Here is a 26,209-nt window from a genome sequence, read left to right as displayed (position 1 = left end):
AGTCTTCTTGTTAATCTTTGAGCCCCCTTCTTTGTACTTGGTGGTTCCATTTGAAGGATAGCTTCGATTTTATTTGGATTAGTCTCAATCCCTTTTGTTGAAACTAGGCAGCCAAGAAATTTCCCTTTCTTCACTCCGAAGACACATTTTTCTGGATTCAACTTTAAACCGGCCTGTCTAAAATTAGCGAAGGTCTCCTGCAGATCAGTAATGTGATTCTCTTGCTTCGTGCTTTTTACAATGATATCATCAACATAAGTTAGCACATTTCTGCCTATCTGAGATTGAAGAACCTTCGCTGTCATTCTGCTGAAGCTTCCTCCAGCATTCTTGAGCCCCTCAGGCATCCGAAGGTAACAATATGTTCCACTAGGGGTTATGAAGCTGGTCTTCGGCTCATCCTCCTTCTTCATCCAAATTTGATGATAGCCTGAATAACAATCCAGCAGACTCATAAGCTCTGATGAAGCTGCTGCAACAACTAGGGAATCTATCCTTGGCAATGGAAACTCGTCCTTCGGACAGGCCTTGTTGAGATCAGTAAAATTGATACACATCCTCCATTTACCATTGGCCTTCTTTACCATAACAGTGTTAGCCAGCCATTCTGGGTATTTTACCTCTCTGATAACTTCGGCACTGAGGAGTATTTTCACTTCATTCCGAGCACCTTCGGCCTTATCATCAGACATCTTCCGAAGCCTCTGCTTTCTGGGTCTGAAAGATGGATCAACATTGAGCGAGTGTTCAATAACATCACTGTTAACTCCGCAAAGATCATTAGCTGACCATGAAAAAACATCTTTGTTGTTGAACAGAAACCTTATCAAGGTTTTCTCCTGTTCTTCGGACAGTTGGGATCCCAACAGCACCTTCTGCTCTGCAATGTCCTCGCATAAGAGCATGGAAATCGGCTGATCGGCCGAAGCAGCTTTCTCCCTTCTGAACTTGTATTGCTCACAATCTTCAGCTCCATCTATGTTATGGATTGCTTTTGAGTCTGTCCAGTTTCCTTCGGCCCTTCTGGCAGCTTCCTGACTTCCATGAATAGTAATGGGTCCTTGGTCTGAAGGTATCTTCATGCAAAGATATGTTGGATGAAGAATTGCTTCGAAGGCATTGAGAGTACCATGACCAATGATTGCATTGTAAGGGTATTCCATGTCAATAATATTGAATACAACTTGTTCAGTCCTTGTGTTGTTGATAAATCCGAAGGTTACTGGCATTGTGATTTTTTCCAAGTGCTACAATCTGCCTTCCTCCGAAGCCACAAAGGGGATGTGTGGCATCATGGATCTTGTCTTCGGGCTCTTGCATCTGTCTGAAGGCCTTAGCAAATATGATGTCAGTTGCACTGCCTGTATCAACCAAAACATTATGGACCAGAAATCCTTTGATCACACAAGAGATAACCATAGCATCATTGTGTGGGTAATCCTTGAGCTGAAGATCCTCTTGAGAAAAGGTAATTGGGATGTGAGACCATCTTGATTTGATGAAGGGTCCTTGTACCCCTACATGTTGTACTCTTCTCTGTGCCTCCTTCTTCTGTTTCTTGTTGGCCGGCTCTGAGCATGAACCGCCTGTTATCGGGAGAACCAGCTTCGGAGCCGAAGCAGTTCCAGCTTGATTCTTGATCGAAGCCATCAGCTCAAAAAAGTGGAAGTGAGTTCACCGGAGGTGGGCGCCAATGTTGGGGACTTGTTCTCAAATGCTATGAATCAAGAACAAGGCAACATAGAAATTGTTAAATGTTATAGTCCTTCGTCCTTCGAAGCATTATTTCCCTCAGGATATAATGGATTCTGGACGAAGGTTATGAAGGTTATACCTTCATAAACACAACAAATAATGAGGAAGGGTAAAAAATATGTAAAATGATTTAAACACATGAGTATTATTATTAACTCATTTCTATTTCATTATTGTAAAAATGATAACAAATTACAAATGTACCTTCGGCTCGAAGGAAAGCAAAAATACCAGCGTGAAGCAAAAACAAATGCCCAATGCGTGATTACAGGAGAGCACGTGAACAGTACAGGGGTACTGTTCACCTATTTATAGGCACAGTTCACAGCCTGTATATAATTACATTTATACCCTTTACAATGAACTATAATAATGACACAGAATATCATGGGTCTTTAAGTCATTTCATCTTTAAGTCGGTTCACCCCTTCGTCTTGAGACATGTCATTGTACCGAAGCTTTATAGTTGATAGCTTCGGCGCTGTTTTGGAGAGGATCTGCCGAAGGTGTTTATTTCTTTAGGATCTTCGGCTACGAAGCATACCCCCAACAGACCATTTCTTGGTCAAAAATCTGTAGGTGTTAGCCTTCGGTATTATTGAAAATGCTCATTCATGCTATTTTGACAAAAATAGGGTTGCATGGCCTTTGATCATCAACCAGAGGCTCGTACACCTCACCCCACATATGGTTCCTTGCCATAGATCACATTCTTGGATTTTTGGTGGAGACCATTTCTTGGTAAAAAAATCTGTTGGTGTTAGTCTTCGGTATTATTGAAAATGGTCGCTCATACTATTTTCGACAAAAATGGGAGTTGTGTGGCATTTGATCATTGACTAGAGGCTTGTACACCTCACCCCATATATGTTTCCTTGCATAGATCACATTCTTGGATTTTTGGAGGTGACCATTTCTTCATAAAAAATCCATAGGTGTTAGCCTTCAGTATTATTGAAAATAATCGTTCATGCCTATTTTTGACAAAATAGGGGTTGTGTTGCCATTAATCATCGACCATAGGCTCGTACACCTCACCCCACATATGTTTCCTTGCCATAGATCACATTCTTGGATTTCTGGTGGAGACCATTTCTTGGTCAAAAATCCGTAGATGTTAGTCTTCGGTATTATTGAAAATAGTCATTCATTCGATTTTCGACAAAAATGTGAGTTATGTAGCCATTGACCATCGAACAGAGGCTCATACACCTGACCCCACATAAGTTTCCTTGCCATATGTCACATTCTTTGATTTCTAGTGGGGACCATTTCTTGGTCAAAAATTCGTAGGTGTTAGCCTTCCGTATTATTGAAAATGGTCGTTCACGCTATTCTCGACAAAAATAGGGGTTGTGTGGCCATTGATCATCGACTAGAGACTCGTACACATCTCCCTACATTTGTTTCCTTGCCATAGATCACATTCTTGGATTCCTGGTGGAAACCATTACCTGGTCAAAAATTTGTAGGTGTTAGCCTTTGGTATTATTGAAAATGGTCATTCATGGCTATTTTCGACAAAAATGGGGGTTGTGGGACCATTGATCATCGACCAGAGGATCATAAACCTCACCCCACATATGTTTCCTTACCATAGATCACATTCTTGGATTTCTGTTGGAGACCATTTCTTGGTCAAAAAATCGTAGGTCTTAACCTTTGGTATTATTGAAAATGGTCGTTCATGTTATTTTCGACAAAAATGGGGGTTGTGTGGCCATTGATCATCGACTAGAGGCTCATACACCACACCCCACATATGTTTCCTTATCATAGATCACATTCTTGCATTTCTGGTAGAGACCATATCTTGTTCAAAAATCTGTAGGTGTTAGCCTTTGGTATTACTGAAAATGGTCGTCAAAGCTATAATTGACAAAAGTGGGAATTGTGCAGCCACTTATCATCGACCAGAGGCTTGTACACCTCACCCGACATATGTTTCCTTGCCATAGATCAAATTCTTGGATTTTTGGTGGAGACCATTTCTTGGTCAAGAATCCGTAGGTGTTAGCCTTCGGTATTATTGAAAATGGTCGTTCATGGCTGTTTTCGACAAAAATGGGGTTGCGTGGCCATTGACCGTTGACCAGTGGCTTGTACACCTCACCCCACATATGTTTCCTTGCCATATGTTTCCTTGCCAAAGAACACATTCTTGGATTTCTGGCGGAGACCATTACTAGGTCAAAAATCTGTAGGTGTTAGCCTTCGGTATTATTGAAAATGGTCGTTCATGCTATTTTTGAAAAAAATGGGGTTTGGGTGTCCATTGATCATCGACCAGAGTCACGTACACTTCACCCCACGTATTTTTTCTTGTCATAGATCACATTCTTGGATTTTTATGGAGACCATTTCTTGGTCAAAAATCTATAGGTGTTAGCCTTCGGTATTATTGAAAATGGTCGTTCATGCTATTTTCGACAAAAATGGGGGTTGTGTGGCCATTGAACATCGACCAGTTGCTCGTACACCTCACCCCACATATGTTTCCTTTCCATAGGTCACATTCTTGGATTTCTGGTGGAGACTATTTCTTGGTGAAAAATTTGTGGGTGTTAGCCTTCGATATTATTGAAAATGGTCGTTCATGGCTATTTCTGACAAAAATGGGGGATGTGTGGCAATTGATCATCGACCAGAGGCTTGTACACCGCACCCCACATATGTTTCCTTGCCATGGGTCACATTCTTGGATTTCTGGTGGAGACCATTTCTTGGTCAAAAATCCGTAGGTGTTAGCCTTCGGTATTATTGAAAATGGTCGTTCATGTCTATTTTCGACAAAAATGGGGGTTGTGTGGCCATTGATCATTGACCAAAGGCTCATTCGCCTCACCCCACATATGTTTCCTTGCCATAGTTCACATTCTTGGATTTCTGGCGGAGGCCATTTCTTGGTCAAAAATCCATAGGTGTTAGCTTTCGGTATTATTGAAAATGGTTGTTGATGGCTATTTTCGACAAAAATGGGGGTTGTGTGGCCATTGATCAATGAACAGAGGCTCGTTCACCTCACCTAGATATGTTTCCTTGCCATATATCACATTCTTGGATTTCTGGTGGAGACCATTTCTTGGTCAAAAATCCGTAGGTGTTAGCCTTCGGTATTATTGAAAATGGTCGTTCATGCTATTTTCTATAAAAATAGGGGTTGTATGGCCTTTGATCGTCAACCAGAGGCTCGTACACCTCACACCACATATGTTTCCTTGCCAAAGATCACATTCTTGGATTTTTTATGGAGACCATTTCTTAGTGAAAAATTCATTGGTGTTAGCCTTCGGTATTATTCAAATTGGTCGTTCATACTATTTTTGACAAAAATTGGAGTTGTGTGGCCATTGATCATTGACCAAAGGCTTTTACACCTCACCCCAAATATGTTTCCTTTCCATAGATCACATTCTTATATTTCTGGTGGAGACCATTTCTTGGTAAAAAATTCGTAGGTGTTAGCCTTTGGTATTATTGAAAATGGCCGTTCATGGCTATTTTCGACAAAATGGGGGTTGTGTGGCCATTGATCATCGACCAGAGGCTCGTACACCATACCCCCATATGTTTCCTTGCCATTGATCACATTCTTGGATTTCTGGTGGAGACCAATTCTTAGTCAAAAATCCATAGGTGTTAGCCTTCGGTGTTACTGAAAATGGTCGTTCATTCTAATTTTGACAAAAATGGGGTTGTGTAGCCATTGACCATCGAATAGAGGCTCGTTCACCTGACCCCTCATATGTTTCCTTGCCATAGTTCACATTCTTGGATTTCTGGTGGAGACCATTTCTTGGTAAAAAATCCATAGGTGTTAGCCTTCGGTATTATTGAAAATGGTCGTTCATTCTATTTTTGTCAAAAATGGGGGTTGTGTAGCCATTGAATATCGAACAGAGGCTCGTACACCTGATCCCACATATATTTCCTTGGCATATGTCACATTCTTGGATTTCTGGTGGGGACCATTTCTTGGTCAAAAATCCGTTGGTGGTAGACTTTTGTATTATTGAAAATGGTCGTTCATGGTATTTTCGACAAAAATAGGGGTCGTGTGGCCATTGATCATAGACCAGAGGCTCGTACGCATCTCCCTACATTTGTTTCCTTGCCATAGATCACATTCTTGAATTTCTGGTGGAGACCATTTCCTGGTCAAAAATTTGTAGGTGTTAGCCTTCGGTATTATTGAAAATGGTCGATCATGGCTATTTTCAACAAAAAATGGGGGTTGTGTGGCCATTGATCATCGACCATAGGATCATACACCTCACCCCACATATGTTTCCTTACCATAGATCACATTTTTGGATTTCTGTTGGAGACCATTTCTTAGTCAATAATTCATAGGAGTTAGCCTTAGGTATTATTGAAAATGGTCGTTTATGCTATTTTCGACTAAAATGGGGGTTGTGTGGCCGTTGATGATCCACCAGAGGCTCATACACTTCACCCCACATTTGTTTCCTTGCCATGGATCACATTCTTGGATTTCTGGTGGAGACCATTTCTTGGTCAAAAATCAATAGGTGTTAGCCTTCGATATTATTGAAAATGGTCGTTCATGCAATTTTCGAAAACATAGGGGTTGTGTGGCTATTGATCATCGACCAGATGCTCGTACACCTCACCTCACATATGGCAAGAAAACATATGTGGGGTGCAGTGTACGAGGCTCTGGTCGATGATCAATGGCCACACAACTCCCATTTTTGTCGAAAATAGCATGAAGGACCATTTTCAATAATACCGAAGGCTAACACCAACGGATTTTTGTCCAAGAAATGGTCTCCACCAGAAAACCAAGAATGTGATCTATGGCAAGGAAACCTATGTGGGGTGACGTGTAGGAGCCTCTAGTCGATGATCAATGGCCACACAACCTTCATTTTTGCCGAAAATAGCCATGAATGAGCATTTTCAATAATAACGAAGGCTAACACCTACGGATTTGTGACCAAGAAATCATCTCCACCAAAAATCCAAGAATGTGATCTATGGCAAGGAAACATATATGGGGTCAGGTGTATGAGCCTCTGGTCGGTGATCAGTGGCCACACAACCCCCATTTTCGTCCAAAATAGCAAGAACGAGCATTTTCAATAATAACGAATGCTAACACCTATGGATTTTTGACCAAGAAATGGACCCCACCAGAAATCCAAGAATGTGACCTATGGCAAGAAAACGTATGTGGGGTCAGGTGTACGAGCCAGTGTTCGATGGTCAATGGCTACACAACCCCCATTTTTGTCAAAAATAGAATGAACGACCATTTTCAATAATACCGAAGGCTAACACCTACGGGTTTTTGACCAAGAAAGGGTCTCCACCAGAAATACAAGAATGTGACCTATGGCAAGGAAACATATGTGGGTTCAGGTGTGCGAGCCTCTGGTCGATGATCAATGGCCACACAACCCCCATTTTGTCGAAAATAGCCACAAACGACCATTTTCAATAATACAGAACGCTAACACCTACGGATTTTTGACCAAGAAATGGTCTACACTAGAAATTATAGAATGTGATCTATGGCAGGGAAACTTATGTGGGGTGAGGTGTACGAGCCTTTGGTCCATGATCAATGGCTAGACAAGCCACATTTTGTCGAAATAGCATGAATGACCATTTTCAATAATACCGAAGGCTAACACCTACAGATTTTTTTTACCAAGAAATGGTCTCCTCCAGAAATCCAAGAATTTGATCCACGGCAAGGAAACATATGTGGGTGAGGTGTACGAGCCTCTGGTTGATGATCAAAGGCCACACAACCTCTATTTTTGTCAAAAATAAATATATGCGGGGTGACATGAACGAGCCTCTGTTCGATGATTAATGGCCACACAAACCCCCATTTTTGTTGAAAATAGCCATGATCGACCATTTTGAATAATACCGAAGGCTAACACCTACGGATGTTTGACCAAGAAATGGTCTCCAGCCAAAATCCAAGAATGTGACCTATGGCAAGGAAACATACGTGGGGTGAGGTGTACAAGCCTCTGGTCGATGATCAATGGCAACAATACCCCATTTTTGTCGAAAATAGCCATGAACGATCATTTTCAATAATACCGAAGGCTAACACCTATAGATTTTTTACAAAGAACTGGTCTCCACCAGAAATCCAATAATGTGAGCTATGGCAAGGAAACAATGCATTTTTGTCGAAAATGGCCATGAACGATCATTTTCAATATTACCGAAGGCTAACACCTATAGATTTTTGATATAGAACTGGTCTCCACCAGAAATCCAATATTGTGACCTATGGCAAGGAAACATATGTGACGTAAGGTGTACAAGCCTCTGGTCCTTGATGAATGGCCATTCAACCCCCATTTTTTGAAAATAGCCATGAATGACCATTTTCAATAATACTGAAGGCTAACACCTACGTATTTTTGACCAAGAAATGGTCTTCAGCCAAAATCCAAGAATGTGACCTATGGCAAGGAAACATATGTGGGCTGTCGTGAATGAGCCTCTGGTCGATGGTCAATGGCCACACAACCCCTATTTTTGTCGAAAATAGCCATGAACGACCATTTTGAATAATACCGAAAGCTAACACCTACGGATTTTTAACCAAGAAATGATCTACAGCCAAAATCCAAGAATGTGACCTATGGCAAGGAAACATATGTGGAGTGAGGTGTATAAGCCTCTGGTCGATGGTCGATGGCAACACAACCCCATTTTTGTCGAAAATAGCCATGAACGATCATTTTCAATAATACAGAAGGCTAACACCTGCAGATTTTTTACAAAGAACTGGTCTCTACCAGAAATCCAATAATGTGACCTATGACAAGGAAACATATATGGGGTGAGGTGTACGAACCTCTGGTCAATTATGAATGGCCAATCAACTCCTATTTTTGTCGAAAATAGCCAATAATAACCATTTTCAATAATATCAAGCGGAGGACTGGGGCGAGAGTGTGGAGGGGTGTGGGCCGAGCTAGAGGTTTCAGCCCAAGCATTATTTTTTCTTCTTTCCTTTTTTGTTTCCTTTTTCAACTTTTCTAATTTCTAAGTTTCAAATTCAATTCAAATTCAAGTTTTAATTTCCACTCAAGTTTAAATGCACAAACAAAAGAAATCAGAATGAATGCAAAGTATTTTATACTAATTATTTTTATATATATTCTTGGGCAATTGTTTTGATTTTGCAATGCACACACCTTATTTATCTTAACTATTTTGAACATGGAGTCAAATTAAAGTTCACTCAAAAACTTATTTGTTTTAATAGAAAATATTTTCTAAGGAATAATCTCTATTAAGAGATACATTAAATTAAATATTTTCGTGGACATTTATAAATACATTTTTCAATAGCATAAATCATATAAGGATATTCTCATGTGTTTCCTATTATCCCTTTTTAAGTCCATATTCAATGTCTAGTTTTAAAAGTTCAAACTTATCTATTGTTACCATTTGACCGTTCTAGATCAAATTATGTTGAAAAGAAATGAAATTATTATTAATGACATTTTAATTCTTAATTTTTTAAGGATATTTTATAAATCCCAAAATTAGGATTCTGTTCCTAACTTTTTTGTGGTTCCTATTTTTAGGTTTCCGATTTCTAAGCTTTTGTTTGTTCTGGTGCGTCAAACATGACAATCTAGGCATTTAGCAACATATTATTTTTCTTGTATAAATCTTTGAATTTTTGTGGTCTCGAACCGATTTTCAAGTTTTCGTCATTTTTATGAGTTATAGCTTACTAGTATTCATAATTACATTCGAGCAAATTATTTGAAGTGTTTATATTTTTTTAATTGTCATGATAACTTAGGGTTGAAATTAAGATGTAAAACTCTTTCTTTGCACATTAGCCATTTAAATTAGAATTTAATTATTACAAGAATGTTTAGAGAAGTTAAATTCACCCTCTTTTTTATGGTTTGTGATTATTTATCTTTTTCTTTTGTTCTGGCATGTCGGCGATCTAGACACTCAGCTCGACCACATGTTACTTTATTTTTTGACCTATATTTCCTTCTGTAGATTTTTTATTTCCCATTCTCTCGAACCAATTTTAATGTTTTTGTTATCTTTGTCAGCTATATATGGCTTACTGGTTTAGATATTTCAGGGATCCAGAGCTATATATATATATATATCCGAGACATAGCCATTGTGCTATGGCCGGTAACATGTTAAGCCTGCCTAGTTTAGCTGTGCAGAGTGTCATGGAAACTAACTCATGTTTATCGATGATATATAGTCCGATCCACATACGTATTGAATTGCATTTAGTTCTTGAATAAAAGGAAAGAAAAATATTACATCTGACAAGCAGGGAAAATATATGTAATTATGGAAAATAAATTACCCAAGAGAAATTTGTTGTTGAAGCCGAAGAGGGATTGAGCAAAGTGCGAGCGAGATGACAACACAAAAATGACTGTGAAAGCAGATCAGGGAGATCACTAGAAGCTAGCGGAAGCCTGCTTGGCAAAGCGGCCTTTCACTCGCCATCTCGTGTCTGCTCTGGCCTTACGAGAAGCATACATGATCTGCTTGCAGAACCTGCAATAATCCACGTACAGTACAAGCTAGAATCAGATGTCGTCGTCACAAGGTAGCTAGCTAGCTAGTTAGTTGTTCAGAGCGCGCGCACCTTCTATTCTTCCTCTTCTCGATATATCTTTGTTTGGCCCTCTCTCTCCCCTCTCGCTTCTTGGCCATAGCGCTTGCATCTTGCAGCAGCATCTGCATCTGCAGTCGCTGCTGGTCAGCTTCCTGCATCAAATTTATCTTCTCCGGCGGTAAGCCATTGTCAACCCATTATATTTATTTAGAAGAAGAAAAAAAACAGATCAGTGGTATATTTCTACCTCAGTCTCAGGCTCACAGCATTCTGCCAGCATCTTCTCAAGCCTTGCAGTTTCCACGGCGACATCCCAGTCTGGCGGGAGCCCAACATCCTCCTCCACGACCAAACGCGGGAGCTTGTCTGCGAGCCAGGCCTCAAAGTCCTGCTCCAGCTGCGGTGGGTCTACGGAAATGAGGCGCACCATCTCAGCAGGGCCCGGACAGCCGGTGTACGTGGCCACGCGGGTGCGGGTCACGCCGGGAGCACCGCGGCCGACGCACACGGCGCACAGCGTCACGGTGCCGTCGCAGCGCAGCGCGGCCGGCGCGGCGCCGCACGCGTCGCAGAGCCGGGCGCGCGGGTGGAGCGCCCCCGCCTCGGTAGCCCCGTGCACGGCGGCGTCGCAGTGCAGGCACAGCCTGGCGTCACAGCAGTGGCAGAAGATGATGGCATCATGCACAGCGCAGGACCTGCAGCCGTAGAGCGGCAGGGCCATCCGCCGCCGCGGCGAAGAGAACCGGACCGGACCTGAGGCGGCGGTGGAAGGCGTTGGTGATGGTGGATAGCTAGTGATGCATGGGCATGGCGGTTACTCAGATCAGTTGCCGCGCGCGAGTCATCGGATCGCTAACTAGCTGGATCCCGACCATGCAGTGCATGGATCTATCCTATTCCTTCACACAAACGTACGTACGTGCTGCATGAACTTGCATACAGTACTATGATGTCTTTTCACATTATTGTCAGTATCTTTAATATTAGGGTATAGACTAACAAACATGAGAGACTCTCTAGCCAGTCCTCTAAATCCTCCTGCACCGTAAACTTTAGAGGAGATTATTTCCATCTCTCCAACAGTATCCTCCAAACAGTTCTCTAGGATGTGTTTGGTTGGGAGCCAACTGAGATGGAGCGGCTCCATTCGAGTTTCTAAGAATTGAGCCATTTTATTTAGTGTTTGGCAAGTAGAACGGAGCCGTTATATTTTTTGTTTGGTTGAATAGTAGAATAGAGCGGAGCCGCTCTGTTCATTGTTTGGTTGGAGAGTCATATGACCATAGGCGGATCCAAAGGGGAGCAAAATGGGTCATGGCCCCCCTCAATTTTGTACACCCTTTTATGTCTAATGATTATTTAGTATTAAGTGTAGAAAAAGACAAAGTTTTAGATAGTATAAAGTCTTGTTCTAAATCTCTAAAACTAATAGCTAGTAGCTAAAATTAGTCGAGAGGTTTAGAATGGATCAACTAATTGTTAGTTGTACCCCTCAAATAAGTATTAGTTGTTAGATACCCTAACCCAGCTAAAACTAGTTAACAATTAGCTCTAAAGGTTTAGAACATGACCTAAAACAACCATGTTATGAGCTTGCTCGTCGGATCCTCTCGGTCCAGTCCTTGCATCTACCAGTCTGACTCTAATCTTCCCGACACCACCAAAACCAGTCTGCTCGCTGCCCCATTTCCGCTGCCGACCCATTAACGATGCGACACCACCCGACTTCGCCCCTTCCTGGCGTATTCGTCCCTTGTCCTGTTTTTATCGTGACATCGATCCACTCGACAAGCTAGATCTCGCTCGTCGCAACGATATGACTTGTCCCCTACGGTCGGCGGACTTGGCGAGCTAGAAAATCATGGCTTTCATGTGGTCTTTTTGGCCCCTCCTGAATTTTTGTCCTACGTCCGCCACTGCATATGACTGTGGAGTGGATGAGATCAGCGCTCGCGTCCGTGAGAGCGCTCACATCCAGTCGTTTTGGTGGAGCGAGAGCATCCCAAATATTTACCTTATATAGACTCTAGGAGTCGCTCCGCTCTCCTCCGTTGAAACCAAACATCAAAAAAATAAGAATGGAGCTGTTCCATTCCCTTCCGCTTCTCAACCAAACACACCATAAATAAAGAGGATCATGCTATATCCTCTCTCTATATATATAGTTATCATTTCCTAACCTCTATTCATTTTAATATTTTAAACAATAGATTTAGCAAAACTAAGATATGTACAATACATTTGAGAATACATTTGAGGGTATGACAAATACGTACGAACAAAAATTAAAAGTAAATTATGTCTCTAATATAGATATTTATGTATAGAGAACGTTGTTGCAGAGGGAGAAGATATAAAGGAGAGAATCTTTTAGAGGAGTCTATAAAAAATGATATAGAGGATGAATTTAGAGGACGTTGATGAAAAAAATCTTATAACGAAACCAAACTATACCATCGTTGGATGCAAGTCACTCTAACTGGTATCACTAGAGTCATAAATCCAAATCATATATAGGACATGGTGAGAACACCGAGAACGGGTGAATAGGTGATCTTGCAAAATTGACACTAAAACACAAACTTGGTCCAAAATTAGAGTTAGCGCAAAACATAAACCAAGTTCGTGATGAGAAGAAGAGAGAAAGTTCTCTTCATTTGATTGCTCTTTCAAGATATGATTTAAACTAAGAGCAATATTCCAACTGAATGAGACAGGCGATTTTATCTGTGCTTCGGCCAAGCGTGAAATGCTTGCCTACATCCACGTTATGGTGTCCCAGAGCACAAGGATTGCTTTCAACCCCTCTCGAGTGATACAGAGATCGGACTTGAGTGCCACGGTCTTCCTTGTCAATATGAATCCCTTTCGCAAAGAATCTACACAAATTGGAGTCTCTTGCAGTCGTACACGAATCAGAGTTAAAAGCTTGAGCACAAGAAAGTGAGAGAGTACACACATAAGAGCAAAATGCAGCAATACAACGCAAGAAAGAAGATCACAAGAGCACAAACACAAGTGTCACAAGAAACAGCTCAAAATAGCGCTCGAATCTCACTAGAATCACAAAACAACGTCGTGGCAGAGTGTCGAAGTTATGTATGCTCTTGGAGTGCTTCGGTGATGAAGGAGGTCGCCATGGGAGTCCTTTTATATCCCAAAAGGCTCCATAGTCGTTGCACCTTCCTTGCAAAAAGATCTCAAAATTTAGCTTCCTACGGGGCACCAGACCGATCCGGTGTGCCACCGGACCAAGTTCATGTGCCCCGAGTCCAAGATTCTTATTGGCACTTTCCTTCGCCGACGAGCACCGAACCGGTCTAGTGCACCTCCAGACCGGGTGTCACATTAGCTAGCCGTTGGCTTGCCCGCGCACACTGAAGACTAGTCGTTGGAGGCAGTCCAGTGCACCACTGGACCATGAACAATGATGGTCCAGTGCGCCAGGCCGCAAAAAGACCAAGCCCTAGGCCCCTATAGACTCGATATGGTGCACCACTAAACCGGGTCCATGTGCCTCGAGTCCGGATTCTGATTAGCACTTTCCTTCGCTGACGGGCACCGGAGCGGTCTGATGCACCTCCAGACCAGGTGCCACGTTAGCTAGCCGTTTTCTCACCCGCGCACGTCGAAGACTAGCCGTTGGAGGCGGTTTGGTATGCCATGCCACCAGACCATGAACAGTGACGATCTGGTGAATTTTATAATTAAATTCTTGATACTTCATTGTTTGTCCGTACGGGCGGTTCGGTGCACACCCACATGGTCTGGTGCGCTAGGCCACCAAAAGATCAAGTCCTGGGCCCCTGTGGACTCGGTCTGGTGCACCACCGGACCGGTCCACTGAGGCCCAGAAGTGCTTAGTTTTGGCTCTTTTGAGCCAAACAACTCCAAATATTTTTGGCTATTCATGGGATCTTCCCTGCGACTTAGGCAAACATAGTTAGCACATAATCCAATTGAGTAAGTGTGGAAAACTCACCTTTTCGCCATAGTTTCACCGGGATTTGCAATGTGGCTCAAACTAAGTCCTAGAAGCACTTTTCTCACAGAATTGAGTTAGACATCAAACAAAAAGTGCTAAAACTTAGTGTAAGGTATATGTAACTTATACAAACACACAAACCTCATGTTTATACTGTTTTACCCAAAGTTGCACTTTTAGCCTCCAGCTTAGCTCATTTGGACTTAGTACTTCACTTTGCCTTCAAGTGAACATGTGATCATACTCATATCAGACTAGTTAGTCTATGCTGGTGTGTTGAACACTTAATCGCCAAAATAGATATAAATGGCTATCTAACACATTTCCCTTTCACATGAACGTAGAGATATAGAACAAATATAAATAGAGATACATAGATTGAGCACTAGTCATAAATCTAAATCACATATAGGACATGAAGATACAAATATAGAATAGGTATAAACACACACACACACGCATAGGCACACTATATATATAGTGTGAGAGAGATTAGTACTATGTCTGTGCATTGTGGCGGTACACCAATCATATTTGATGGTATAGTGCAACAGTTGTACGACATCCAAGGTCTAGTGGCAAGCGGTGTGATGGGCCATCTACATTAAAAATAAATTTAAAATTAAAGTGAACCCTTCCCACAAAAAACAAATTAAAAGTGGACATATAGCCCACATATACCAGAAATTAAATTGTAGATACTGCACTTTATCTTAGCTAAAAGGCTGAGAGAGGTACGAGTTAAAAAGGAGACCTGGTCCATTTTTATAGCTCACTCAGTCACTCGTCCTCCTTCAGCTAGTGAGGTTGTACAATCTAGGGGTGTTGCGCTGCGTGTGGCTTCATGTCATGTTGGGTTTAGGTGTTTTCTCACGACCCATCTAGAAGGTAACGACCTATTTATTGATTGAGACATGGAGGAGAAAAACATATATACTCTATGCGCATCATGTGTGATGCACGATACACAAAACTCGTGTTTTACAGAAGTATTTGTGTCAACACCCCTAAGCATGTGTACCTTGTGCGTAGGGGTGGGCACTTTTTTACCGTAAACTGAGAAACGAATTGAACCATACCAAACCAAACCGAAAATTTGGTTTTTTGGTAGTTTAGTTCGGTTTCGGTTTTTACACCTGAGAATTTCGGTATTCGGTATCGTAATCGGTTTTCACCGTATACTGAACTGAAATACCAAAAAAAACGAATACCAAACTTTACCAATTCAAAATTTTGACTCTTTGATTATGTGAACTAAATGTGTGATGCAATTAAATTGTTATTCACTTATTTGTATGTGATGTATGATGCACCTTTAAGTATTTTTATCTATATAATTTTTACTTTTTAAAATTATGTGTAATGTGTTGTCTTGTAGCCTTCTTGAGTATAAGTTTGGTATTCGGTTTTTACCGAAAAATCAAAGTAAAAAATTGAAACTGAACTTATCGGTTTTCATTTTCTAGAAAACTGATCGGTTCCTAATATTTGAAAAACAAAGCTTTTAAAACCAAAAAACCAAACCGAAGTTTCAAGAAAAACCAAATGCCCAACCCTTGTGCGCTACATTATAACTCGCTAAGGCCCCAACCATCACGATGGGTCATATCACCCAGTTATAACAAGAATATGCGACTGGAACCCTGCCACATTTGGTCGCATGGCAGGTCCCCTGCCATAGACGTCTTAACCAAGCTCCCGTTCTATGGACACCCCCACCAATCTATTGATAGGGTCTGATTGTGACACTTATCTCTGGCGTCCCTTCTCCCTAACGGGGTCTAGATGCGTCATGTGTCCTAGGGCTCCCATCGGAGCCAGAGGACTCCTACGTCCACTCATTATGCCAACCAAAATGGGTTCCGAGTGCGCCATGTGACCCAGGATCCCCAGCACCCCTTAAGGGCTCCGAGCACACCATGCGTCTAGACGCCCATGCAGTGGTTGGTCAAGTATTTGGTGAGTTAAGGAGTTGTTGTGTATGTATGACAGGATAGGTATGACCGCCCACAGCCTTAGTCACACTGGTTGTCAAGCCCAAACATCCTGGGTGTGGTACCAGTGCGCATTATGGGCGAAAGCATGGATGACGTTTGCCACGTCCAGTGACTACATCCGATCATGACACATAGATGATTGTGACCATCCATGACGTGTAGGTGATGATGCCATAAGAATAAAGATGCACGTTTACACCTTCTAGAGTGTAGTAGGAAGGGTCAGGCTATCAAGCTGACCCCACATAACCTATAACCCCATCGCACTTGGACTATAAAAGGGAGAGAGGGTCTCCTTCACAAGGTGAGGCCACGGACTCAACACCCACGGACACACACACACACACACACTTAGTCATTTTCCGAGCAATACAATCAAGTAACTAAGAGGACGTAGGGTATTATGCTCTAGTGGCCCAAACCTCTCTAAATTAGGTGTCTCTTGTGCATAATACACAGCCCCAAGTTGTGCCCTGTCTCGTGAACCTAGAGTTCTTTGAGTCTTGATAGAGGTCCTGATATCGTGGTGATCGCCTAAGCCCTTGCGAACCTAAAAGGTGGTGCTTTCGATACCTCGAACAGACCACCTGCCATTAGTTGGTGTGCCACATAGATTGCTATGCATGTCGTTGTAGCACCAACATGGCAACTTGTGAGCCCACTACGGAGGGAGAGGACCATGGTGCCCTCTCAGACACCGACTCTCACTCCCCTAAGCAGCATCCTTGTCGTGCCTGTTGTCACACATCCGTGGCCATCATCCATGGTGGCACAATTGGCCTAAAACCTAAAAGGAGCGAATGCTAGATCTAGGTCTGGTAGGGCCTCCTATGTCTTAGAAAAAGAGGCAGGTAGATCAAAGGTCAGGGCAATGTGGTCCTACTTGTTTGACTGTAGGTAGAACCACGACATCTTCCACAAGTCCTAGCAACTCACTAGGTTCAAGGTAATGTATGTATGAGGCCACTAGTACGCCCCTAGAAGTAGCATTTGTCATAGATTGTCCCTTGCATGGTCCATCGTAGGATGAAGAACTAGCAAAATAGTGTATGGCTTGCACACACCCCACGAACATCTCATAGAGATCGACGAAAGTTGCCATGATGAGGATGGAGTTGGGGAGAGATGCGAGATCTAGATCCAATAGAACTCAAGTGCCATCACCAAGAAGGGTGAGGCTAGAAACCATAGCCTTGCTAGGAGGTGAGCGTTGAAGACGACATGTCCTGGGCACAATGTGCTACATTGGCTAGGAGGTTAGGACCACCTTGTCGCTCATCACTGGGTCCATCCACCCCAACAACATGTTGTACACCGCAAGCACCCTCTCGTTGCTCAATCTCGACTTGGGAAGTGTGGTCTTATTCAATGGGGTCCATTACCACCATGGGAGAACACGATAAGAGAAGGGGAGTAGAGCCCTCGAGGGAACGTGAAGCGGGCTTCGAAAGGCAAAGGGGTGCTTTTGGCAGGAGGAAAGTTGAGTGCTCATGTGCTTGATTACTCCTTCATGGACGCTCCAATGCCTACATTTATGATCCACCTGAATGGATAAGACTCAAAGACGGTGCACGAGGCCCGAGAAATTGGGAGACGGTGTCAGTTTAGCTTCTGATGCATCGCTGCTCATGCAGCCCGTGTTTTATAATTCTATCCTCACTCATAGACTCTAGAGCCTATAGTGGGTCTGGTGCCATTATCACCACCCCTAGGTACGGATACCCCATGTGCTATAGCATAAGTATGTTGAAGCCCCCACCTTCATGATGAGGCATATCAAGAAGACAGTTACGAGGGAAAGAATGTGTGGTTGGGATCCTGCCACATGGGAGGCCACCTACCACGCATGTTTTAACCAAGCTCCCATCCTACGGACGCCCTCGCCAATCCATTGACATGTTATAACCCAACTCTCATCCTGCGGATGCCCCTGCCAATCCATTGATGGGGTCCAGATGCGACATGTGTCACTGGTGTCCCTTGTCCCTGATGGGGTTCGGATGCGCCACATGTGGGGAGTCCATCAATGCCAACAACCCCCTGCGAGGCCTTTTATGTCCACTCGTTTTGTGACCATAATGGGGTCTAGGTGCGCCGCGTGCCCCCTAATCCCTAGCGCCCCAAAAGGGCTCTAAGAGCACCATGTGTCTAGCTGCCCACGCCGCAATTAGGTCAAGGAGTTGGTGGAGTAAAAGATTTATTATGCTTGTATGATGAAACATGCATGATCATGCCCATAACCTATGCCACGCTGGTTGACAGACCCAGACATCCTGGGAGTGGCACCAGTGCGCCACTATGGGCACACGCATGGACGATGTCTGTCAGGTCCGGTGATGACATTCGACCACAACGCATAGATGACTGTGACCACCCATAACGTGGCGACAAAAATACAACAGGGCCAAAGATGGAAGTTTACACCTTCTCTGTCAGTAGACGGGGAGAAGCTATCAGACCGACCCCATATAACTTGTAACCATCTTTCCCTTGGACTAAAAGGAAGAGGGGCCCTTCACAAGGGGAGGCCAACTCAAGTCATCCACACGCGTAGACAAACTCAACACACACAAATACATGCACACACTTAGCCATTTTCCACTCCCAATCAATACAATCAACCTAGAGGACACGCACAAAGACACAGTTATTATGGCGGAACCGCCCAGTGTAATCCAACTTAAGTGCATTGACTTCCACCCCGAGGGTGACAACACACTTAAAGGGGATTAAACTGACAGTCTGTCGGATCACATCCGATTTAACCACATATACATGATCGATAACCACATCTCATTCGAAGATGAGAACAAAGAATACAACCATCCACAAATATAATAACATGCCATATTAAGTACCATTATTATTATTATAAGACAAAGGTTTGAACATAAAACCATTGGTTCCAAGTTTCACTGGCAGCGGAAATATAGGTAACACCATGCTAACGGTAAGCTAATGATACATAAGTAGGATGGCGAAGCCGACCATGAGCTACTCCACATGATCCTCTCCCGAGGAGGTCATATCCCACTCGACCGTCCATCCAGGTGGTAGATGACTCGGCCAAGTTATTCCAGCAACCATCTCCTCTATGTTAGCACCTGGAACAAAATGCCACAAGCAAGGCTGAGTATACTAATACTCAGCGAGACTTACCCGGCGTGTGGAAACTACTCCACTACCTCTAGACACATGAGGCTGTTTGGTTGAGGGGTTGGTTTGCCAAAAGCAGTTGTTTAATTGTGAGCCAAGTTTTAGCTTCAAATTCTAGTTGTAGACTTAACTAGGTTTGCTTCCTTTCTAAGCAACCATGGTAACAAGCAATTATAACAAGCAGCATTCTTAAGTATCAACCTCATTTCACTTTTTACTCAATGCAGTACATCAATCAAGTAGTCTCATTAGCTGCGAGAAGCAGATGATTCGAATCGAGTTTCAACCTTGCAAGGTGAACCTAAACACACGACATACAGGTGGCACTCCGGCCCCACCCTCGTCAACCGTCCCCGTCGATTCCCAGTACGTGGAACAGAGCCCACTCCCCTTGGATACAAAGCCCCACTGCCCCAGACCCCGCCGTGCAGTGACTGCTCTTGTTAGGGATGGCAATTTTACCCATGGGTTCGGATATCCGCCGGATATCCGACCTGTCGGGTTCGGGTACGAATTTGTACCCGCGGGCCTTGCCCGCGCCCGACCCGTGATAAAATCGGGTATGGATATTTTTTTCGCCCGCGGGTTACCTGTGGATATCCGTAAAAACTAAAAACTAGTGAGCATGTATCATGAAGACTTGAAGTGTTCCCATATTATAATCTGTATGCATGTGTTGACGCATAATTCATGAAGACTTGTTCGAAGTGTTCCCTGTACGCATAAGTTTTCTAGAATTTTTGCTGGCTACGATTATATTTTCTGGAATTTTTCTATATTGTTTTTAGATATATATATATATATATACCCGCGGGTACCCGATACCCGATGGGTACGAGCACGGGTACAATTTTTTACCCACGGGTACGATCGCGGGCGGGTATTTATTATACTCGATCCGAATCCAACCTGTTGCCATCCCTAGCTCTTGTATCCACCACTAGCTATTATGGAAAACCTCGTTTTAGAGCAAGTGGGAAGAAAGTCCACGTGTAGGTTCAGTCAGGTACTAGGCTTACCGATTACCATATTTATCAGCATGTGTTTAGTACATTCAAACGCTTGATACAAAGTATCCACACATTAATCCTTATTCCAAATTTCGTTCCATAGACAGGGAATCCCCCAGGATCCATGTCCATAGACAATCATAAATTCCATTATCAAAAGTATGAACATCAATACCTGATCTCGCGCGAGTGCTAGAAAAATCACTTAACTTCTACCGAGATCTCTAATTAGCATAGCAGCTACTCGACCTAGCATACTAGTATTCATTTCAAAATGAACCTAAGTTCATGCCGCTATGGTTTCAAACAACTCCTACACGTAGTAAACAAAACAGGCCTACAAATAAAGTTGCAGTAAAATAGCATATAACAGGTTATGCATAAAACTGGGGCTTACCTTCTTGAGTTGGGTCGGGGAAAATGTCTTCCGAAGTGGGATTCTGGTCTTGCGCAACCTCGACCGTGGACAGATCACCCTCTTGTTGTCCACCTTCTGTCGCCGGTACTAGCACGTACTCTGCGTCGATGATATTAAAATCTACAGGGGATGCACATACATGAATATTGAGCGGTCATCTTCATTCACATACGAATTTATTTAAATTGAAGTTTTGGACGGATGGTAGTGTGATAATTTTTTTATTTCTTTTGTCTTTAAAATAGATAGAATATTTTATGTCTAACTCGTTTCATCCGTTTGTTTTTCTTTTCTTCTTGTATCAAATTAAAATTACATAATTCCTGTTGATCGGATCGGCTAGGGTCGCGACATAAAGTTTTTTATTTCTTCCTACGTCTTAGCCTTAGTTTAAGGGATTGATTTTATATAAAAATTTTATTGGTCGCAAACAAAGTCTCACTACCATGGATGATAGGAACTCTAACTAGGGACTACATCGGAGACAGACTAATCGTATTTAGATGAATTTAGATAGTGGATTAGTATCTAAAACGGAGTGGGAAAGGCCAGAGAGAGGTCGTCGGTGTTGTCCAAGAAAGCGAAGCTGCTACCGTGAGCTTCGATCCGCTTGAGTCGTGGCTGGAAATGCAGACAAGCGCACTGCTGCTGTCGAACGACGTTCGCGACGCGGCAACAATTGGAGGAATAGGAGACGCAGAAGCGAGCGAAGAAAGAACGAAACAAGCGTGGGCTGCACTGCTGTTGCGTATGTGAGGAAGCTATCTTTGGTCCTGTGAAAAAATAGAAGACGAATGGGTGGCAAATGGCAGGGAGAGAAACAGGTTAGATCGGTGGGAGAAAACAGATACACTTCAGCTCTATTTTTTACGGGTTAGGACGGTGGCCACTATCAGCCCGACACGTAGCACCCGCTACGCACCTGCTACACGCATGCGTGGCGAGCCCGTGCGTGCGCACGTACGCTCGGCTGAGCATTGGTGAGTCTTCTTCACTTTTTATTTTAGATTTTCCCTTTTGTTTTTGTTTATTAGTTTATTTATTTTTTATATTAATACCAAAGTCTTTCTTACGGTTATATATATAGTCAAAAGTATATATGTGTAAATATCTATTTTTTACAAAAAATTTTTGAGTTTAGTGTGTTATGGACTAGATTGTTTGTTTGTTTATTTTAACCCTCCTATGATGATTTGTACAAATGCTTTCACACACCGTACATAACCGATGTGGAAAGCCCTTTTCATGAGAGGTTCTAATTTCTATTATTAACTTTGGTAGACTCTTCCTGTGATTATTGTGGTGTAAACATCTGAGATGTTACAGTTACACACTTAGCCAATTTCCACTCCCAATCAATACAATCAACCCGAAGTATTATGCTTCGATTACCTAGACCTCTATAGATCAGGTGTCTCCTATGTTGTGCATCATATTAGGGCTAGAAAAATAGCTCGAAGCTCGTGAACCAGATCGAGCTCAGAGTGGTTTCGCTCGAGGCGGTTCACGAGCCCAGAACAAGTCGAGCTAAATTTTCTGGATCGTTTTTTCAACCAAGCCGAGCCAAACTGGCTCACGAGCCCAAACCTAGACCAAGACGCCAAGTCACCTTCGTGGGCCTCCCCCCATAGGCCTGCACAAGCACAATGCACAGCACAACGCCTGGGTGACACCGTGAGTCCATGACAGCCGCCGCCCGCCGGTCTGCCCGTCCCTGGCTGTTGGCTCCCTCAGTCCCTCCCCCCGCCATTTTCGGTTCTGGCCTGTGGCCTTCCCCTTTGCCTCCGGTCGAGTGGACGTGCTCCCTTCTCATTCACCTCCGAGTGGCCGTGCTCCGCACCGCTGCACCTGCACAGCCGCGCCGTGCTCCCTTCCCCTTCGGGTCGCCGAGGCACCGGGGTTGCCGGACTATCGGGCACTGGCTTCTTCACCAGCTCAACTCGACATTGCCCTCCCCTCAGCCGCAGCAAGACAAGCACCATACGCGTCCCGCCGGGCGCCAGCAGCCGATCTTCAGTGCGCGACAGCAAATCTTCAGTGCATGGTAGCTCACTAGCTATTTCATAATTTCATTCCTTTGCTCAAATGTATCATCTAGTTATTTGTGATATATGAAGAAAAAGAGCCATGTTATTATATTATCTAGACTCAGAATTGACTACTAGTCCCCTGCTCCCTGTTTCGAATAGTTTGAAAGATGTTAAGTCAAGTGGGTGAAATGAGACACTCCCTATGGTCACTTTGTTTTGCTTAGAAATGACTAAAGTTCACTTTCTTATTCTTGTTTGTAGATTGCTAAGTGATGGATTCATTATCAGCTCGTTCAGCTGTGCAAGGGAAAGGGAGGAGTGAAAGAGATGAGACTGATTCAGAGAGCAACTCTTTTGACCATAATGATGACATGTCTGAGGATGAGATGACAGTGCTAGGTGGGAAAGATGCTGATGTTGTTACAGTTAATGAATCTGATGGCGATAGAGCCAAGAAAAGTCGTCGAGGGGTGAAGATGCCAGTTAAGGTTGAGGGGGGCAGCAAGAGCAAATCCAAGGTTTGGGAGGTCTGTGATAAGATTAATGTGCCCAATAAGTCAGATAAGGAGAATCCGCTATTGAAGGCAAAGTGCAAATATTGTAACAAGCTTTATAGTTGAAGGCAAAGTGCTATTGAAGAACTGTCCCAAGTATCGAAAGCATATTGAAGAAAAGCTAGATCAAACACTGTTGAACTTTGCTCCTTCAAAGGCAGGTGAATCTGGTTGTGGTCTCCCTACTATCTCATCTCCTAGAGAATATAATCATGAACAAGTCTAAAAATTAAATGCTAAGATGATTATAGTTCATGAGTACCCGTTTAGAATGGTTGAGCACACATGGTTTAATATTGTCATGAAGTATATGAATCTGTTGTATGAATTTATTGGTAGAAAGACCATAAGAGCTGAATGTATAAAGGTTTATGAGTCTGAAAAAGAATCATTGGCTAAGGCCCTTAAAGGTGTGGATTTCATTTCCTTGACCACTGATTTATGGACATCTAATCAAATGTTGTCCTATATGTGTTTGGTTGCACACTACATTGATAAAGATTGGAAAATGCAATATTGTGTGCTGAATTTTTTTGAGTTAGACCCTCCAAAGGACATGTGATAGGACAAGCTGCATATGTTGTGTTACTGCATGGAAAATAGAAGATAAGATTATTTCTTTCACTCTAGATAATGTTGCAAACAATGACAGTGCTATACGTGGTCTGAGGGCTAGATTTGCAGCTAGAAAGGGGAATGCTTTCATTTCAAAATACTTCCATGTCTGTTGTTGTGCACACATCATCAATTTGGTTGTCAATGATGGAGCCGCTGCATTAGCTTCTTTGATAGAAAACCTAAGGTTAACAGTCAAGTACCTTAAGAAGTCTCCATCTTGTATGCATAAGTTTGTTGACATTTGTAGATCTCCTGCAATTCAAATTGGAGAAGGGATGAGGCTTGATGTCTCAACGAGGTGGGGTTCAACATATAAGATGTTGCGCACTACTATAGCTTACAAAGAAGCTATAAAGACATAGGCTGATTCAGATTTGAATTATAAGTGGAAACCTACATTAGAAGAATGAGATTTGTTTGCTGCAATTGAGCCAATTCTAGCCTCTTTAGGAACCACTACACTGTCAACTTCTTCCTACCCCACCGCAAACCTATTCTATCCCCATAATGTGGATGTCAAAATTGCATTGAGAGCAGCAATGGTTTCTACTAATTTTAATATGAAAAAATGGGTATTGCGATGATGGAGAAATTCAACAAGTATTGGGAATAAAGGAACAATGTTATGGTGATTGCTACTATCCTAGATCCAAGGTATAAGATGAGATATATTGAGTGGTGTTTTGGTAAGATTTTTTATGTAGACCAAGTTGGATTTGAGATAGAAGAATTTAGAGACGAATTGGAAAAGTTGTATGAAGACTATGAGATGCAACATAGAGAGAGAAAAGCTGCTCAAAGCAAGCTTAGTGCATCATCATCATTGGCAATGAATAGATCTTGTAGTTTGCCTACTGCATCATGTGAGTTTCAGTCATACTTATCATCTACTGAAGTGAATCCATCAAAAAGTGAGTTGCTCATCTATTGGATGAAACAATGTGAGTTTGGCTGATAAGGATTTTGATTTGCTAAGCTGGTGCAAGGTTAACTCACATAGATTTCCAGTGGTGTCGAGGATGGCAAAGTTCTTAATTGTGCCCGCTACCTCTGTGTCTTCAGAGTCTACTTTTCGCACTGGGGGTCGAACTCTAGATGACTATCGTAGCTCTCTAAGCCCTTCTATGGTAGAGGCATTGATATGCTCCTCTAGTTGGATTCGAAGTGCACATGATGGGAGTCATATGTATTGTAGTATGATATTCTTCTACTTTTTTATTCTAGTGTGTTTTCTATTTTTTTATCAATGTAATGCTCTATTTATTTTTTGGAGCAAGATGAAGAAGACGATATTGAAAACAATGCATTTCCAAAAAGTTTGGTGGAGAGCAACTAGATCTTGATATCTTTGTAAGTTTGTATCATGCTACTACTAAGTAGTAAGCGATTACCTACTTGAGTGGTTTTGATCTTTAATTTTTTTCATTAAATACTTATTGTCTTATTTGATGCTTTGTAGTGGACAATTGGATGGTTGATCACATAGCAAGTCGCATGGATGATGGACTCATCAGTCATCACTCATGGACATGTTCACATGGATGAGCACACAACAAGTGGCATTTGATTCTGGAATTTTGGATGGTGGTAGTTGCATGCCACTTGTATTTGTGTAACTGTGGGCTGTCACCTGTTAGGTTGTGCGGCTGTGGCATGGTTCTTTACTTCTTTTGTTTATCTCTTCACTGTTTAGACTTGAGAATTTGTAGTTGCATTCGTATTGCAGACTTTATTGTCTTACTGTTGGAGATGGTAGTGATGTTACTGAATACTGAGGTAGTGTAACTGTTGGAGTTGGCAGACTTTATTGTCTTGCACTTTTGCTATTGGAGTTGGTATTGCAGACTTAAGTGTTATTTCAGTTTGTGAGTAATGTGACTATGTCCCCTTATGTTTATTCAAGTCATAAAGTATTCAACATTTAACTTGTCTATAAACTGTTATTGCAATTTGCATTTTAGTGCTAGCAGTTTGCATTTTAATTGTAGTGAGACTGAGGCACTAGGCAGCAGGCCGGCTCGCAAGCCTGTTACGAGCCGAGTCGAGCCTTCATGTTGAGCTTGTTAGAG

At 42.6% G+C, this 26,209-nt stretch overlaps 1 protein-coding gene, 1 long non-coding RNA gene and 2 pseudogenes across 2 annotated transcripts; 1 reads left to right on the top strand and 3 right to left on the bottom strand.

Moving 5' to 3' along the window:
• Window positions 1-9,974: 9,974 nt before the first annotated feature.
• On the bottom strand, window positions 9,975-11,130 carry LOC103638207 (zinc finger protein CONSTANS-LIKE 15). The gene is made up of 3 exons (XM_035962514.1): window positions 10,620-11,130; window positions 10,403-10,539; window positions 9,975-10,311 (listed from the first exon to the last, which is right to left on the bottom strand). Exons 1-3 carry the CDS (start codon window positions 11,091-11,093, stop codon window positions 10,212-10,214), a joined length of 711 nt encoding a protein of 236 aa, XP_035818407.1. The 5' UTR covers window positions 11,094-11,130; the 3' UTR covers window positions 9,975-10,211.
• Window positions 11,131-14,871: 3,741 nt separating this feature from the next.
• Window positions 14,872-15,095, bottom strand: LOC111590240 (uncharacterized; annotated as a pseudogene).
• A 4,253-nt stretch (window positions 15,096-19,348) lies between these two features.
• LOC103639866 (uncharacterized) lies at window positions 19,349-21,873 on the bottom strand (annotated as a pseudogene).
• Window positions 21,874-22,497: 624 nt separating this feature from the next.
• On the top strand, window positions 22,498-26,042 carry LOC103638206 (uncharacterized). The gene is made up of 3 exons (XR_558621.3): window positions 22,498-22,982; window positions 23,230-25,490; window positions 25,600-26,042. It is a non-coding gene; the product is annotated as an uncharacterized lncRNA (long non-coding RNA).
• Window positions 26,043-26,209: the final 167 nt, after the last annotated feature.

The sequence above is a fragment of the Zea mays genome, chromosome 9, assembly GCF_902167145.1.
Source record: "Zea mays cultivar B73 chromosome 9, Zm-B73-REFERENCE-NAM-5.0, whole genome shotgun sequence".
Lineage (NCBI taxonomy): Eukaryota > Viridiplantae > Streptophyta > Magnoliopsida > Poales > Poaceae > Zea > Zea mays.
The sequence above is the reverse complement of the archived record's forward strand: the minus strand, read 5'-3'. Positions and strand labels throughout refer to the sequence as shown.